The sequence below is a fragment of the Dipodomys spectabilis genome, unplaced genomic scaffold (assembly GCF_019054845.1).
Source record: "Dipodomys spectabilis isolate Male_0828 unplaced genomic scaffold, ASM1905484v1 ptg000067l, whole genome shotgun sequence".
NCBI classification, from domain to species: domain Eukaryota; kingdom Metazoa; phylum Chordata; class Mammalia; order Rodentia; family Heteromyidae; genus Dipodomys; species Dipodomys spectabilis.
This window is the reverse complement of record NW_024870744.1, coordinates 5116220-5129889: the sequence shown is the minus strand read 5'-3', so window position 1 is coordinate 5129889 and position 13670 is coordinate 5116220. Positions and strand designations below refer to the sequence as shown.

General features: G+C 62.3%; 1 protein-coding gene across 4 annotated transcripts in view; it reads right to left on the bottom strand.

The window, feature by feature from the left end:
• Ntng2 (netrin G2) overlaps nucleotides 1-13670 on the bottom strand; it is a 49991-nt gene that overhangs the window by 6523 nt on the left and 29798 nt on the right. For all 4 annotated transcript variants that reach the window (XM_042681202.1, XM_042681201.1, XM_042681203.1 and 1 more), the window contains exons 4-5: nucleotides 2600-2772; nucleotides 365-391 (exon numbers count right to left, since the gene is read on the bottom strand). In XM_042681202.1, the coding sequence (XP_042537136.1) occupies nucleotides 365-391; nucleotides 2600-2772 (200 nt within the window). The remainder of the gene's footprint in view (nucleotides 1-364; nucleotides 392-2599; nucleotides 2773-13670) is intronic.

Here is a 13670-nt window from a genome sequence, read left to right as displayed (position 1 = left end):
AGCTTCCTTCTAGCACCTTCTCTGCCCGCTGCTGTGGGAGGGGCAGGGTGGACACCCTGTCCTGAGAGCTGAGCTGACCTGGACAGCCAGAGCACAGGACCGGGGCCTGGGCTCCTCCTGCCGGGGAAGGGGGGGGGATGCTGTCTACCCAGGGGGTCAAAGGGCAACTCCTCCCCCATTGAGGCCACGCCCACTTTCCAAAGCAGGACCCAGGAAGCTCCTGAGGATGGAGGGGTGTCACCACACAGAGGAGGGCTGGGAGGGAGCCGCAGAGGGGGTGTCTGAGGGGACTGCGGCTCAGAGGGACATCCGGCCCCTTCTCTCCATTTCCAGAACATGCAGCGCCCCGTGCCCCTGTACTTACTGCCGAAGGCCGAGCCCACAGCAGCGCCTGCGGGGAGACAAGAGGGTCACAGAGCTGAGGCGGCGGCCCCGGCCCGACGTGGAGGGGCAGGGCGCGCGCTGAGGGGTCCCTGGGGAAGGGGATGGGGGGGCCTGAGCACCTGCTGCCCCCCCTGCGCTCACCACCTCTGAAAGGCAGGATCCCTAGTAGCCCACTGACCAGATAGGGAAACTGAGGCTGGGAACTGCTAAGCAGCCCTTCTGATGGAATCTCAGAATTCGGGGCCTCTGGGCAGGTCAGGGAGCGGCTCCCCTGGAGGAAGGGGAAGACAACCACGCCAGCAGCTGCTGAGCGGAGGCTTCCTGCACCAGCCACACCGGGACGCCGGTGGCCCCAGCGCTGTGGTCTGGGAACCCACGCGGGATGGGCCCAGGAGTGGACGGGCGGGCCTCGGGCCCGGGTTTTCTGTCTGTGGCCCGGGAATGAAGGAGGCCCAGGGGTGAGCGCTGCCCGTGGGAGCTGGCAGCGGCCTGTGTGGAAGTCCTGACAAAGGGCACGAGGTAGCAGCCGTGGGGTGCGAGGCCCCGGGCCTCTCCTGCGTGGCATGGGCTGCGGCCGGTCTGGTTGGCTGGGGAGGACGAGCTTTCTGGCGCTCCTTGCTACACATCTGGGCAGCCTATGTGGCATGGGGGTCCCCCAGGGTGGGGCCGAGCAGCTGGGCCCTGAGGGCAACGTGGGGACCCCCCAGTGCGAGGGTCCCGTCCTGAGACCCCCAGCACACCTAGGGGCGCGGACGCGGGGACCTGGGGTGGGGGTGACCTCACAGGGGCCTCGTACACGTGTGTGTGTGTGTGCGTGTGGCTGATGGGCCGGGGGCTCTGCTCCCGGACACCCAGGGAGGGCAGGCCCAGGGCAGAGGCTGGCGGGACAGGTGAGGTGAAGCCCCCTGGGGCCTCCGTGGTGGTCAGGGAGGGCGGAGGCCAGGCTAGACAGCTGTGAGCGGAGACCGTGGCGGAGGACTAAGCACCGGTCACGGCGGCGCAGCCTCAAGCCACAGACAGATGTGAGAGCCGGATTTCCCGGAACAGCGAGCACCCCAGGGCCGACGGTGTTCACGGTGCGGACACGTGTGGGCAGAGCCACGTGGGTCCCCCGGCAGGGCCCCGGGCTGGGCTGACAGCAGGCGCCAGGGGCTCAGGGCAGAGCCCCTGAAAAACGGGGTCACAGCCCAGTTCCCGGAGGCAGGCTGAGGGCCGGGGAGGGGAACGGGCCGCACGCGGCACCCCAGACACGCTGTGACCCTCACAGCCGCGTCCCTGCAGCTCGGAGCTCTGCGGCGCGCAGGGGACTGCAGCGACGTCTGACAGATGTGTGCGCGCGCGTGCCCAGTATGTATGCGCGTGCCCGTGCGTGCCTGCTGGTGTGCGCGCGCTTTGTATATTCATGCATGGGCATGCGTGCACGTGTCTGCGCAACCCCCAGCTCTTGGCTCTGGGGGGCGGGGTGTGTGTGTACGACCAGGCTTGGGCGGGGCGTGTGTACGCCCAGGCGCTGTGGGTGGGACGTGAGTGTACTGTACAGGCTTGGGGGCGGGGCATGTCTACACACAGGCTGTGTGTGTACGCACAGGCGCTGTGGGCGGGGCGTGTGCACGCACAGACTGGGGGTAGGGCGTGTGTTCGCACAGGCGCTATGGGCGGGGCGTGCGCACGCATAGGTGTTGGGGGGGCGTGCACACGCACAGGTGTTGGGGCGGGGCGTGTGTACGCACAGGCTTGGGGCAGGAGGTGTGCACGCACAGGCACTGTGGGTGGGGCGTGTGCACTCACAGGCGCTGTAGGCGGGGCATGCGCACGCACAGGCTGGGGACGGGGCGCGTGTACGCACAGGCGCTGTGGGTGGGGCATGTGCACGCACAGGCGCTGAAGGCGGGGCGTGCGCGCACAGGCTGGGGGCGGGGCGTGTATACGCACAGGCGCTGGGGGCAGGGCGTGCGTGCGCACAGGTGGGGGCGGGGCGTGTGTACGCAAGGCGCTGTGGCGGGGCGTGTGCACGCACAGGCGCTGTGGGCGGGGCGTGCGCGCACAGGTGGGGGTGGGGCGTGTATACGCACAGGCGTTGGGGCGGGGCGTGTGTACGCACAGGCGCTGGGGGCGGGGCGTGCGCGCGCACAGGCTGGGGGCGGGGCATGTGTACGCACAGGCGCTGGGGCGGGGCGTACGCACGCACAGGCGGGGGCGGGGCGTGTGTACGTACAGGCGTTGGGCGAGCCGTGTGGCAGCGGCAGGTAGGAGCCGGCGCGCCAGGCCCGCGTGCGGAAGTTCTTCTTGCACTTGCCGCAGTCCGGGCCGGTGGTGTTGTGCTCGCACTCGCACTGCAGGCTGCCCTCGCGCACCGAGCACAGGTTGGCGTGCAGGTTGCACTTGCACCTGGGGAGATGCAGAGGTGGAGGTCAGCGGGTTCCCGGGCAGCCCGCCCGGCCCCTGGACAAGGCGAGCCCACAGGACAGAGCCACACACTCCCGGGCCCGTCAGGCCGCCGCCCAACCCGGACTCATCAGCTCCACCCCGATGCCCCGGCTGCGGGGGTGCCGGGCCGAGGGGTCCTCCCACCGCAGGCCCCAGGATTCCCTGCGGCCCGCCCTGCACGCTCCCACGACGGCTCCTGGGACCTCCTCATCCTAAACGCGGTGCTTGGGCGTGTGCATGTGCGTGCATACGTGTGTGTGCACGTGCGTTGCGTGCGCACGTGCGTGTGTGTGCGCCGGTCTTGGGGCCAGCGCCGTCTCGTAGCCTTTCTGCTCAAGGCTGGCCCCTCCCCACTTGAGCCACGGCTCTACTGCGTTTGGCTGGTGATTTGGACGCAGGTTTTGCACTTTCTTGCCCAGTCGGCTTCCTGCCTGGACCCTCGGATCTCGTCTCCCGAGTGCCCGGATTACAGGCCCGCGCCCCCCTTGGCTCCCATCACCTCGGCGGGAGCCTGAGGTTGGCTGAGGCCTCTGAGGAGCCAGGCCCAGCCCCGGCCGCTGCGGACCGGCTGGCCTGCCGGGCCCCGCGCCCCACCCCCGGGGGCGAGCCCCGCCACGGAACCGGGCCTGGGTTCAAAGCCATTAACCTAACACGTGGAATGTGTGTGACGATTCTTAAAGGTCGTTGTTTTAGCCAGACATCGGTGGTCATGCAGGTAATCATAGCTATTAGGAGACTGAGACCAGGAGGATCACAGTTCGAAGCTAGCCTGGGCAGTAAAGTCTGCCAGACTCCATCTCCCAATGAACGAGCCAAATGCAGGACCGGAGGGTTTGGGTCAAGTAGTATAGCACCAGCTGTGGAGCAAGAAAGCTGAACAAGGGCACAAGGCCTGGAGCTGAAGCCCTGGCACTGGCATGCATGCACGCGCGCGCACACACACACACACACACGTGCATGCACACATACCCTGGTCCTTTAAAGTTCCACAGAATGGAGTTATCTGACGCCTGGACATGCTTGGAGATTGGGTGGAAGGGCTGGGCCATAGGCCCAGGGCCGGGGGAGAGGAGATCCTCAAGTCCAGTCACAGAGGGACAAGCCCTCTGCATTCTGATGTGGGAAGATTTCCAAGGTATACTGTCAATATTTGGAAAAAGTAAATTGCACACTGATGCGCTCTGTAAGAATTGTATTTTTATTAAAATATGCAAGGAAAAAACATGTACAGGGTGCCTGTTGAGTGGCAAGTTCTGAGCTGGGGACAGAGTAAAATGATCTGAGATGCTGGTGGGGTAGGGTCTAACGGAGATAATGAAGAATTAGTGACGGGTGCTGGGAAGGAAGAGATGGTTCCAGTATGAGGGACTTATTTTTGGTCATGGGACTTGAACTCTGCCTGGGCGCTGTCCCTCAGCTCCTTCCCTTCACGGCTAGCTCTCTACCACTTTTTTTTTTTTTTTTTTTTGCCGGTCATGGGGCCTGAACTCTGGGTCTGGGCGCTGTTCCTCAGCTCTTCAGCTCAAGGCTAGCGCTCTACCACTGGAGCCACAGTGCCACTTCCGGCTTTTTCTGCTTATGTGGTGCTGAGGAATCGAACCCAGGGCCTCATGCTTGCAAGGCATGCACTCTACCGCTGAGCTACCTTCCCAGCCTGGACTTTTTGTTAAAGCAATATTGGAACTTGAAATCAGGGCCTACTCTCAGCCTTTTTGCTCACACTTGAGCCTCCAGCCTGGCTTTTTGCTGGTTATTTTAGAGATGAGTCCTGTAGATTTGTCTGCCACGACTGGCTTTGAACTGTCATCCTCAGCCTTCTGAGTAGCTAGGATCACAAGCGTGAGCCACCAGTGCCAGCTTTTTTGTACTGGCGTGTGTGCGTGTGTGTGTGTGTGTGTGTGTGTGTGTGTGTGTGTGTACTGGGGCTTGAATTCAGGGCTTGAGCACTGTCCCTTAGCTAGTGCTCCACCACTTGAGCCATAGCTCCAGTTCTAGCTTTTTGCTGGCTAATTGGAGGTTAAGAGTCGCACAGACTTTCCAGTCCAGGATAGACCAATGAAGAGATTGGGGAGAGGCCTGGGGCGGGGAGGGTCCCTGGAGTGGGGAGGGGTCTGGAGTAGAGGGGCCTGGGGTGGGAAGGGGCTGGGAGGGGCTTGGGGCAGGGCGGGGCCTCGGGTGGGTGTGCTGTCTTGGCACCAGGCACACCTGGGTGGGGCACTGTCCCTCAGGGCTCCCTTCATCACTAAGATGGTTTTGGGGAGCTAAGGACATGGCTGTGTGGGCGCTTGCCTGGATCCCAGACCCTGGCTCCCACATGGAGGGGGATGTTCCTGAGTGTGTAGCAGCATGTCTTCCCTGGTGTTTGGTGCTCCCACATCTGGCCCCCCAGATCCTCCCAGGCAGACCTCTCAAGGTCATACTGGGTGCAGCCATGCAGGGTGACAAAGTCTGGTGTCCCAGCACCACCTCTCCCACAGTGTGCTGTGGACCTACTGTGTGCTGTGGACCTACTGTGTGCTGTGGACCTACTGCGTGCTGTGGAAGGCACGAGCTGGCACTAGGGCTCCTCCTCCCGAGGATGCTGGGCCCCCCCTTTGCCAGCAGAGGATGCTCTCCAAATCGCCACACTATGGCCTCCACCCAGCCTGTTCCACAACAACCAGATTCACAGTAAGTGCACATTTGTCCTCTGAAGGTTCTGATTAAGTCCTGCAGGGAAGAAACGCATCTGACAGAAGCTGGTTTTTAAATGCATTTGACCTCAGAAGGGTATTTTTTCTTTCTGATTTTCTATTTAACACCCCACTGAGGGAGCTGGAGAGGAACACCTCGGGTGTACGAAGCCGGGGATGCACCCCACTGCCTGCCCAAGGAGGGAGTATTTTTAGCTGTCAGCCCCATAGCAAGAAGCTTGCCGTGCGCTCTGGGCGCACACACTGACCTTGGCTGCTTACAGATCATGGGGGTGGGGGGGTAGCGAGTCTGAGCAGCAGATTGCAGCATGAATGACTGGGAGGGGGGCTGTCAGTGCTGGCCTGGCCTGGGGAGCAGAGGTGGGGTGCAGCCCGCCCAGGCCAGGCGGCCAGGCGGCCCTGACCCCGTCCAGATGTCCCTCCCCGCTCTGGCCCTGCTCAGGCCGCATCTGGCCTGGCCCTCCCCTGTCTCGCTTCCTGGGGGGCCTTGAGAGGAATCCTGGCCTCACCCTGGTCTTCACAGAGGGAGGGGCTGCGCTGCTTGGTGGGCACAGCCACCGTGGGCCGGGAAGCCTCTCCCAGGCCTACGGCAGGTGCTTCACACTTCCCAACTCGTGTGTGTGTGTGTGTGTGTGTGTGTGAGAGCTCTCTTTCCAGACCTCTGCCTAGCACGTGCTCTGACCTTTCTGGCCTCCGGACCTTTGCACATGCCAGTTCCTCTGCGAGGCTCTACTAAAGCTCCTAAAGGCAAATGTCACTTTTTTTTGTACTGGAATTTTAACTCAGAGCCTCACACTTGCCAGTCAAGCACTCTGACTGTAGAGCCACTATCAGATGGGGAAACTGAGTCCTTGGAAGGATTGCCTGAGGTCCATAGAGGGAGAGACCAGGTGCCCTCCTGGTGGCAGGTCTGTGCCCAGGCCCGTGGGTGGGGCCTCAGCAGCTGGCTCCGCCCCCACCAGCTGCTGGGGTCTTAGTGACCTGTGAGAGGCTCTGGGCGGTAATCCTGCTTAAGCCCAAGGCCTCCTGGAAGGCGGGTGGGGGAGGTGCGCCGGTGGAGGGGCTGGGGGACAAAGGCCCAGCACACAGCGGGCGCCCATGCGGCTGTGGGGGCTAATCCTGATTATCTTTCCTGGGCACGGGCGGTGCTGGCCCTGTCCATCTGTCTCATGGGCCTGGCACACACTGACTCGCTGTGTGTGTCCTTATCACAGCCTCTGACCTTCCCTTGGCCTCAGTTTCCCTACCTGCAGTGGCACAGCCCACGCCGGTACTGGGAAGATCCGCGGGGCCACATCTACCAAGTGAGGAAACCTCTGTGTGGCTTCCTGTGCTGGCACACTGAGCTCTGACGCTGAATCTGAGACCCACCAGGCTCACCAGGAAACCCGACTGCTGCTGCCCTGTGCAAAGACCCCAGCGCTTCACAGTGCTGAAAACCTACTGCTCTCAGGCACAGAGAGGTCAAGGAAGCCGCCCAAGACCACACAGCAAACCCCACCGGAGGAAGCATCTCTAGCAGGACAGAAACCACAAGTCAGTATATCGCTGGCCAGACAGGAGCTTCCAGAAAGGACAACCTTCCTCAATCCCCAGACACCGAGGCCTCTCCCTTCCTCCCACACAGGAGACCTTCCATAATTCCCAGCCCCACCCCCATGCCAGAAGGCGGTGTGTGTGTGTGTGTGTGTGTGTGTGTGTTTGTAAAGTAAATGCAATGAATAAGCAAGCATGTATAAATAATTCACTGGCTCCCCAGGGATGGAGGGGGCTGCACCATCAACAGAAGCCCTCGCTACCCACAAGGCCGAGCGCCTCTGGGTCACAGGTGGAGGGAGAGGCTGCCTGGGTCTCAGCGTGGAACAAGAGGCCAGGCCTCAGCCCAGGCGGCTCTGAAGGAAGGGTCCCCTTGCCTGTGTGCCCCCCATGCTGGTCCAGGCCTGCGTGGAGACTCAGGGTCCGCGTGGCTCAGTCCTCAGTCCCCCCTCCCCCCCAGTCCTGCATCCATGGGATTGGTTTTCTCAAGGCACTGCTCCCTAAACTTGACCTTGAGAACCACCAGGCTCACCAGAAAACCGGGGCCCGGCCGCCCGACCCCGCCAGCCCTGGGCTCATCCATCAGAAAGCATCACTGAGTCCTGAAGGGACATCACCAGCCTCGGGGCCTGCCCTGTGCCCGGCCACTCCCGGCCCCTGGGACCTGTCCCCTCCTCCCTGCGGAATTCCGGGGCCCTAAAGCTTCAGACAGCAGCAGGAGGATTCACTGGGGACAGAGTGTGTGTGTCTGTGAGCGACTTGGGCACATGTGTGCACACACAGCGCTGGCTCTGCCCCTGCTCAGGACTGGGGAGGCGGCCTTCAACCATCCGGGGCCTCAGACGGTCTCCAGTCCTAAAAGGGACAGGAACCAGATCCTAGAGTCCACCCTTGCCGCTCGGCGTCTCCCCGCCTGCCCCCCCCCCGCCTGCCCTCCCCCCCCCCCCCCCCCCCCCCCCCCCCGCCTAATGCTGGCACGTGGGAGACGCTCAATGTCTTCCGAGGGGAGGGAGGAGGAAGAGGAAGGGGGGAAGGGAGGGTAAGGAGGGTGGGAGAGGGGAGGGCCCAGTTCCCCCAGGCTTGCTGACACCCTGCCCCTGCAGCTGCTGGCCTCCAGGTCCCCACGTGCAGGGACCGTCCATCCACCTCCTGTCTTTATGACCACCACACTTAGCTGCAGGCTGGGTATGGTGGTGTGTACCTGTAGCTCCAGCTAGTTGGGAGGCTGAAGTAGAAACATCTGAGCCCTGGAGTTCAAGGCTAGCCTCGAGACTTCCATCTTTCCTTCCCTTCCTTTCTTTTCTTCACGCCCCCGCCCCCCCCCCCCCCCCCCCCCCCCGTCATGGGGCTTGAACTCTGGGCCTGGGCGCTGTCCCTCAGCTCTTCAGCTCAAGGTGAGTGTTCTACCACTTGAGCCACAGCACCACTTCCAGTTTTCTGAGTGGTTTATTGGAGATAAGAGTCTCATGGACTTTCCTGCCCAGGCTGTCTTTGAACAATGATCCTTAGATCTCAGCCTCCTGAATAACTAGAATGACAAGCATGAGCCACCAGCACCCAGCTGAGACCTCCATCTGTAATCATAGCTGCTTGGGATTAAACACGTGTAATCCTAGCTACTTGGGAGGCAGAGATCTGGAGGATCACTTTTCCAGGCCAGCTAGGACACAAAAATTGAGAGGCCATCTCAACCCATTTACCATGGCTGAGCAGGGTTCCCAGCCGCAAGCAGGAGGGCGGCTGTGTGGGTGGGGGTGGGGTGAGGGCAGTCAAGACTGAAAAATAAGGGTTGTAGAAAGGGCTGGGCCCGGCCCCAGTGGTAGAGAATGAGTCTAGACAAACGAGGAATGCTGTGTGAGCACAGGCCGGGCCCAGGAGACTCGGTGCTGTCTGCCTGGGACTCACACCTGAGCCTGCACCTGCGGCCCGCCCCCTCCTAACCACCACGTGGCCCAGACCCACCTCCTCCTGACCTCTGACCCCTGGGGGCCTGGCCCGGGACACCCCCACTCCCCTTCTGGAAGCCCCGTCCTCCCCCAGCCCTGCCCGGGCACAGGCTGCAGGCGGCGGGCCGTCTGCTCGTCTGAGATATTCCTTTTTCTGGACTTGGCATGTCCCTAATGAGCCCCGGGAGACGGCCGCTGTCCCCTGCCGGTGCCAGGCCCGCTGCAGACACGCTGCGTCCTCAGGAAGTGTGGCAGGACCGGTTGGGGGGCTGACAGCCACACCAAGGACTTTGAGATGACACCAGCCCGTGCCAGACCCCCACGCGCTGCCCGGCGGGGAGGGCATGGCGTGCCCAGGAGCGGCAGCGCGGGCGCCATCTGGATGCAGGCCTGGCACCGTCAAGCCCCAAAAATCGTGAGCTGGGTGTCCCCTCCTCCGGGAGTGGGGGGGGGGTGGGGGGGTGTCTGGAATGTGGGTCAGCCAGGGACTGGTGACGTCACCCCATCCCTGAGGGAAGGGCCAGGCTGCAGGGAGCCCGGGCAGAGGAGGGGCACTGCGGAGGAGGGGCACTGCGGGGCCAGGAGGGGTGGAGGGGCGTCCCCCAAAGGCCCAGCCCCACTGGGACTTGCAGCATCGCTCCAAAATGGGGTGCAGGGCTGGGCTGGCCGGGCACTCTGGCAGAGCAGCTCCCTTCGGAGCCTGGGGTTCTCAGGAACGGCTCCACCGCCTGCCCAACCCTCCACCAAGCGGCCATCTGTCCGCAGGGAGGACCGAGGAGGCGCTGAGGCCGCAGCCGAGTGACACCTTGGAGAGGAACGCCAGGAGCAGACACTGTTTTATTTTAGCGATGGTCCTAGGGCTTGAACTCGGGGCCTGGGTGCTGTTCCTGAGCTTTGTTCTCCAGGCTGGTACTCTGCCACTTGAGCCACAGCTCTATTTCCAGTTTTGTTTTGTCCTGATTAACTGGAGATAAGTCTACAGACTTTCCTGCTGGGGCTGGCTTCCAACGGTGATCCTCAGACCTCAGCCTCTGGAGCGGCTGGGACGACAGGTGTGAGCCACCGCGCCCGCTTTAAAGGGACTGCGTGCAGAGGCCGTCTGCCTCTTGCAGGCAGAGCGCTCGCACTTATGTGAAGACTCTTCTGTAGTTTTAGGGGACACTCCCAGCTGGGACGTCACCCCAAGTGCTGTGCTGGCACACGGAGGGGTGGCTCTGAGGGGTCAGGGCAGGGGTCACCCCGGGCACCTCTTTCTGGTGGGGTGTTCCCGAGTCCGTGGGCAGGAAGGATATGGCTAAGTACAGGGCTGAGCACTCTGGGGCGGGGTGGCCCTGGGATGTCCCCCCCATAGCTAGGGGGTGGCCATGGTCCAGGGGTGCACACCCTCCAAACTGTCCTCTCCTCCACAGAGGACAAGCCTGCCATCCTAGCCCGAATCCAGCTTCGGGCAGCCAGCCACGTGGGCTGTGTGGGTGCCGGGGAGGCCACATCCTTGGGGAGTTGGGGTGGGGGTGCAGGGGAGCATGAACAGATCAACAGTCGCAAAAGCAAGAAGGAGTCGGGAGGGAAGTGGCCGAGGCCAGGGGGGACCCAGAGGTTCCAAGTGACCAGAGGACGTGGTGGAGGGCGGGGCATCGGAGGCTAGAGAGCTTGACCCTGAATGGGCCCAATGGCTGCGAATCAAGGCTGGGGCAGGAGCTGCGTCTCTGTACTCTGCTATGGCAGTGTGGAGCAATGCCGGCAATTGAGTTCACTGGCTAAATCAAATCTGGACTTGTGTGCAAAGTCTTTATATTAAGTGCTTCGGTGCTGGCCTCCCTGCTGTACGGTGAAATCCTGTTACCTGCTTCCCAGCCTCCGGCAGCCTCCCAGTGCATAGCAGGGGCCGGCCGGGGGCAGCTGTGGCTTGGATGTGGGGCTCGGGGTGCCATGCTGGGGGGCACCCAGGCCTGGCCGGGCAGGCTGGCCACTCAAGATGGGTTCCTTCCTTGCTGCAAGTTCTGAGGGCCCCCAAGGAGGGTGGGTCCCAGGGGAGGCCCCACAGCAGGCCTTGCAGGGGAGCTGGGGGTGGTGCGGAGGGGTGGGGCTCACACGGGAGTTGGTTCGCCCCTCCCACCTGCGGCTCTGCCTCCTGGTCAGCTCCTACTGGTGATTCTTTACAGTCTTGGGATTTGAACTCAAGACTTCTTCAACTTGCCGGCAGGTGTTCTACCACTGGAGCCACACCCAATCCCTTCTTGCTTTTGTCATTTTCTTTTTAAAAGTCAGATCTCCAGAGTCCACAGAACTCCTACTTACAGCAAACTGTGTAGCTGGGGTTCTAGCAGTGAGCCACTGTGCCCTGGTTTTTTTATTGAGAAAGGGGTCAGCACCAGCTCTTTCTGCTGGGATGGCCTTTGATCATGATCCTCCTGATGTCTACCTCTTCAGTAGCCAGGATTATGGGTGTGCGCCACTGCATTTGGCCCCAGTTCCTATTTCCCAGTCCTTTTCTTCACTGGGAGCTGTCCACTTATTAAGACTCATTTGGCTGTGTAAGTTCATTTGTTCATGAACGAGTGCGCGAGCGGAGGAGTGAGTGGGCCGCCTGTGGCTGCGTGCCGTATACTATGATGTGAACCGGCCAGGCAGCGTCCATGCACATCTGGTGTGCAGAGACAGGTGCACCCAGGAATGTAGCTACCGCAGCATGACCAGGCCGGGGAAGGGGGTGGAGGGAGGCGGTGCGGGGCTCGGCCTCTGTGAGCCCCCAGAGGCCGGGGGCTGGGGGACCCTGCAGAAGGAACAGAGTGGATCTGGCCCAAGCAACTCCACATTGGGGGTGTCTGGTCCCCAGGGGGAGGGCTGCAGGGGAGGGGGCGGGGAAGCCTGTGGTCTCCAGGCTGGGTCTGCGTGGGGAGGAGGGGAAGCACCCTGCGGGGGGCACCCCCTCCTCTGTGGGTGGGGGGGGGCAGCTGGGCCCCGTCTACTCAGGCCGGGAGTGGGACAGAGGCATGGAGAGGAGCCCAGAGAGACGCAGCCTTCCCTCCCGGCTGGGAAGAGGCCTGTGGAAGCCAGCTGCAGGGGGAGCCCCAGAGGGAGGCGAGCCCAAGAACTCCTAAGGCCGGGGTCTCCCCCTGACCCCTGCCGACCCCTGCTGGGGGGCCGTCGTCCTGGGGAACAGTGTGGAGGTGGGGTGTGGGGTTAGGCGCTGGTGAAAGGGGGTGTGTGTGTGAGTGTTGTGGGGGCTGGAGCAGGTAGACTGTCTACGGCTATAAAAACGTGCCAAGGCTCACATCTATAACCCTAGCCACTGCGGAGGCTGAGTGCGCGAGGATCGGCTGGAGTCCAGCCCAGGGCAGAAGCATTCCCAATACCCTATCTTGTAAATAAACAGCAAAAACCAGGGCTGGAGGTATGGCTCAAGTTTTAGAGCACCAGCCTGGCTTCAGAAAGACCTGCTGCGGCCCCCTCTGCTGGGGGTGGGAGGCTGGAACAGAGCTGACCTGGAGCAGACCTCTGCCCCCCACTTCCACCCGCGTGCTCACCCGCCCGCGGGCTGCCCCCCTCCAGCCAGCCCCGCCTGTCAGGCCCAGGCCTCCATCATTAGCCCAGTGTTGGCTGATAAGACCTCAAAAGTCACGGGTCTGGGCACAGTGGGGTGCTGCTGCTCGAGCCCCTGGTTACAGCAAATAGGAGAATGAGGCTCTCTTTTGAGCAGGGGTCCGGAGCCCAGCAACCACTCCCCACAGGGACCCTAGGCTCCCTGGGCTCAGCTCTGACTGGGGCAGCCAGCTGGAGCAAGCCAGCGAGGCTTGCAGGATCCCACTGTGCAGGAGGGGAAACTGAGGCACACCCTAAAGTAGAAAGCTCCTTTCTTTGGGGCTGCAGTGCTGGCATCACATCTGACTCTCGACAAAGAACCACCCAGAGCCAGGAGGACAGCTCCCTGCACTTGCCAGGATGGAGGAGGAGCCTCCAGAAGGTGCTAGAAATGGCAAGTCTGACTTAAATATGGAATCAATCCGCCTTGCCTCTGCACGCACCACAGCGGGATCCCCGTCTGCTCACGCAACTGTTCCTTCACCACGGCCCACACACGTGGTCTGCCTACCCCTCGCTCCGTCCCTGCCTCCCCCCCTCCCCCCCCCACCGAGGCCCATCCACCCCAGGTCACCCTTGGCTTGGGCCCAGCTCATGGTTATCTGGTTGGATCCTTCCCTCCACGTACCCTAGGGGCACCTGGCTGGGGAGGGCTTGTTGCGGGCACCTGTCACAGCTTGACTCAGGCCCAGCCTGGCCTGAGGACAGAAGCTTGTGTGGAAGTGGAGTCTTCAGGGATATGATTAAAATCTGAGCCAAGATGGAGCCATGCAGGAGCAGAGCAGGCTCTAAACCCAACACAGACACAGTCCTTACAAGAAGAAAGGACACAGGAGAGCCTGTAACACCTTGATATCAAACTTGGGGCCCCCAGAACTGTGGGGTGCAAAGTTCTGGCTGGAGCCCATGTGAGTTGTGGCTAGGACCAGGACAGGAGGGGTGTGTGTGTGTGTGTGTGTGTGTGTGTGTGTGTGTGTGTGTGTGTGTGTGTGTGTGTGTGTGTGTGTGTGTGTGTGTGTGTGTGTGTGTGTGTGTGTGTGTGTGTGTGTGTGTGTGTGTGTGTGTGTGTGTGTGTATGTGTGCGCACGCGCACGCCAATCCT